At 31.2% G+C, this 970-nt stretch overlaps 1 protein-coding gene across 1 annotated transcript in view; it reads right to left on the reverse strand.

Annotated features, from left to right (window-relative positions):
- The window catches only part of LOC106470893 (GRAM domain-containing protein 1B-like), a 38,254-nt gene extending 37,933 nt beyond the window's left edge, over positions 1 to 321 (reverse strand). Inside the window, exon 1 of the mRNA XM_022399533.1 lies at positions 132 to 321. Coding sequence (XP_022255241.1) covers positions 132 to 214 — 83 coding nt within the window. The 5' untranslated portion in view covers positions 215 to 321. The remainder of the gene's footprint in view (positions 1 to 131) is intronic.
- Between the last annotated feature and the right edge of the window lie 649 nt (positions 322 to 970).

Below are 970 nucleotides of genomic sequence, written 5' to 3' on the forward strand. Positions count from 1 at the left end.
GAGATCCAGATTGTTAGTGAAGTATGCGTGGACTCCAGTGTAACTGAAAAGTTATTGAATAGTATAAAAATAAGCTAGAAAAGTACTTAGAATATTGCCGTTTTAGTTATAGAAACACATTTTTCACTTACCTGAATGCCCGAGTTGGAAGAATAATTTTGGATTTGAAGGACGGTTCACATGAGGCTATATCGCCATAAACCTCCCAACTCATTACTAGATATTTATACTTTTTCAACTGAATTTACTAATATACCGAGCTACTTTCAGCAAGTAAAAATAACTAATAATCCAAAATATGAACAACAACAGAGAGAATAAGAAAAGGCAATTCGTTTGTATTGCCTTACTGACAAGTATAAACCCGCTTTGCAAACAAACCTACGCCGCTGCAAGTAATGGTTTATGTAGAGTTGGTTAAAGGTTCGCAGAGTGATAGCACGTGACGTCTATGTTTTGATAATATTATCTTCGTGCTATAAACCTTGAAATGTAATAAGGGGTAGTAGGTTCATATTTGGAAGGTTATTCGCAATTGTATTTTCTGCTTTCGGTGTTGTTGTTTTGTGTTGTTTTTGTTTTCTGTAAGAATCAGAGTAGAAACTTGCTTTTGATGTTGTATTATACCACGTAACTTTTGTAAGTCATTTTAAAAGGTATTTATGATCTAGAAATATTTTAATAGAAGTGCAATCACTGTTATGTTTTCAGCCTAAGCATACTTAATATAAGAAACGTTAAGATAAACAGACACACAAAATAAACAATAGATCACGCTAATTGACATATTTTGTCTTTCTTTCTAGAAGTTGTTCCAAAATATCTGCAGAAATGCTCTGTAAACAGAATTGTCTCCTGACTGTAACTGATTTATTATTAAATATTTATTTTGATATCAACATTTGTTTAGATTAAATTTACATTTAGAAACATACATAGCTTATAGTGTTAAATATGTATATCAAAACTC

This window comes from Limulus polyphemus, unplaced genomic scaffold (assembly GCF_000517525.1).
Source record: "Limulus polyphemus unplaced genomic scaffold, Limulus_polyphemus-2.1.2 Scaffold4275, whole genome shotgun sequence".
In the NCBI taxonomy this organism is placed as follows: domain Eukaryota; kingdom Metazoa; phylum Arthropoda; class Merostomata; order Xiphosura; family Limulidae; genus Limulus; species Limulus polyphemus.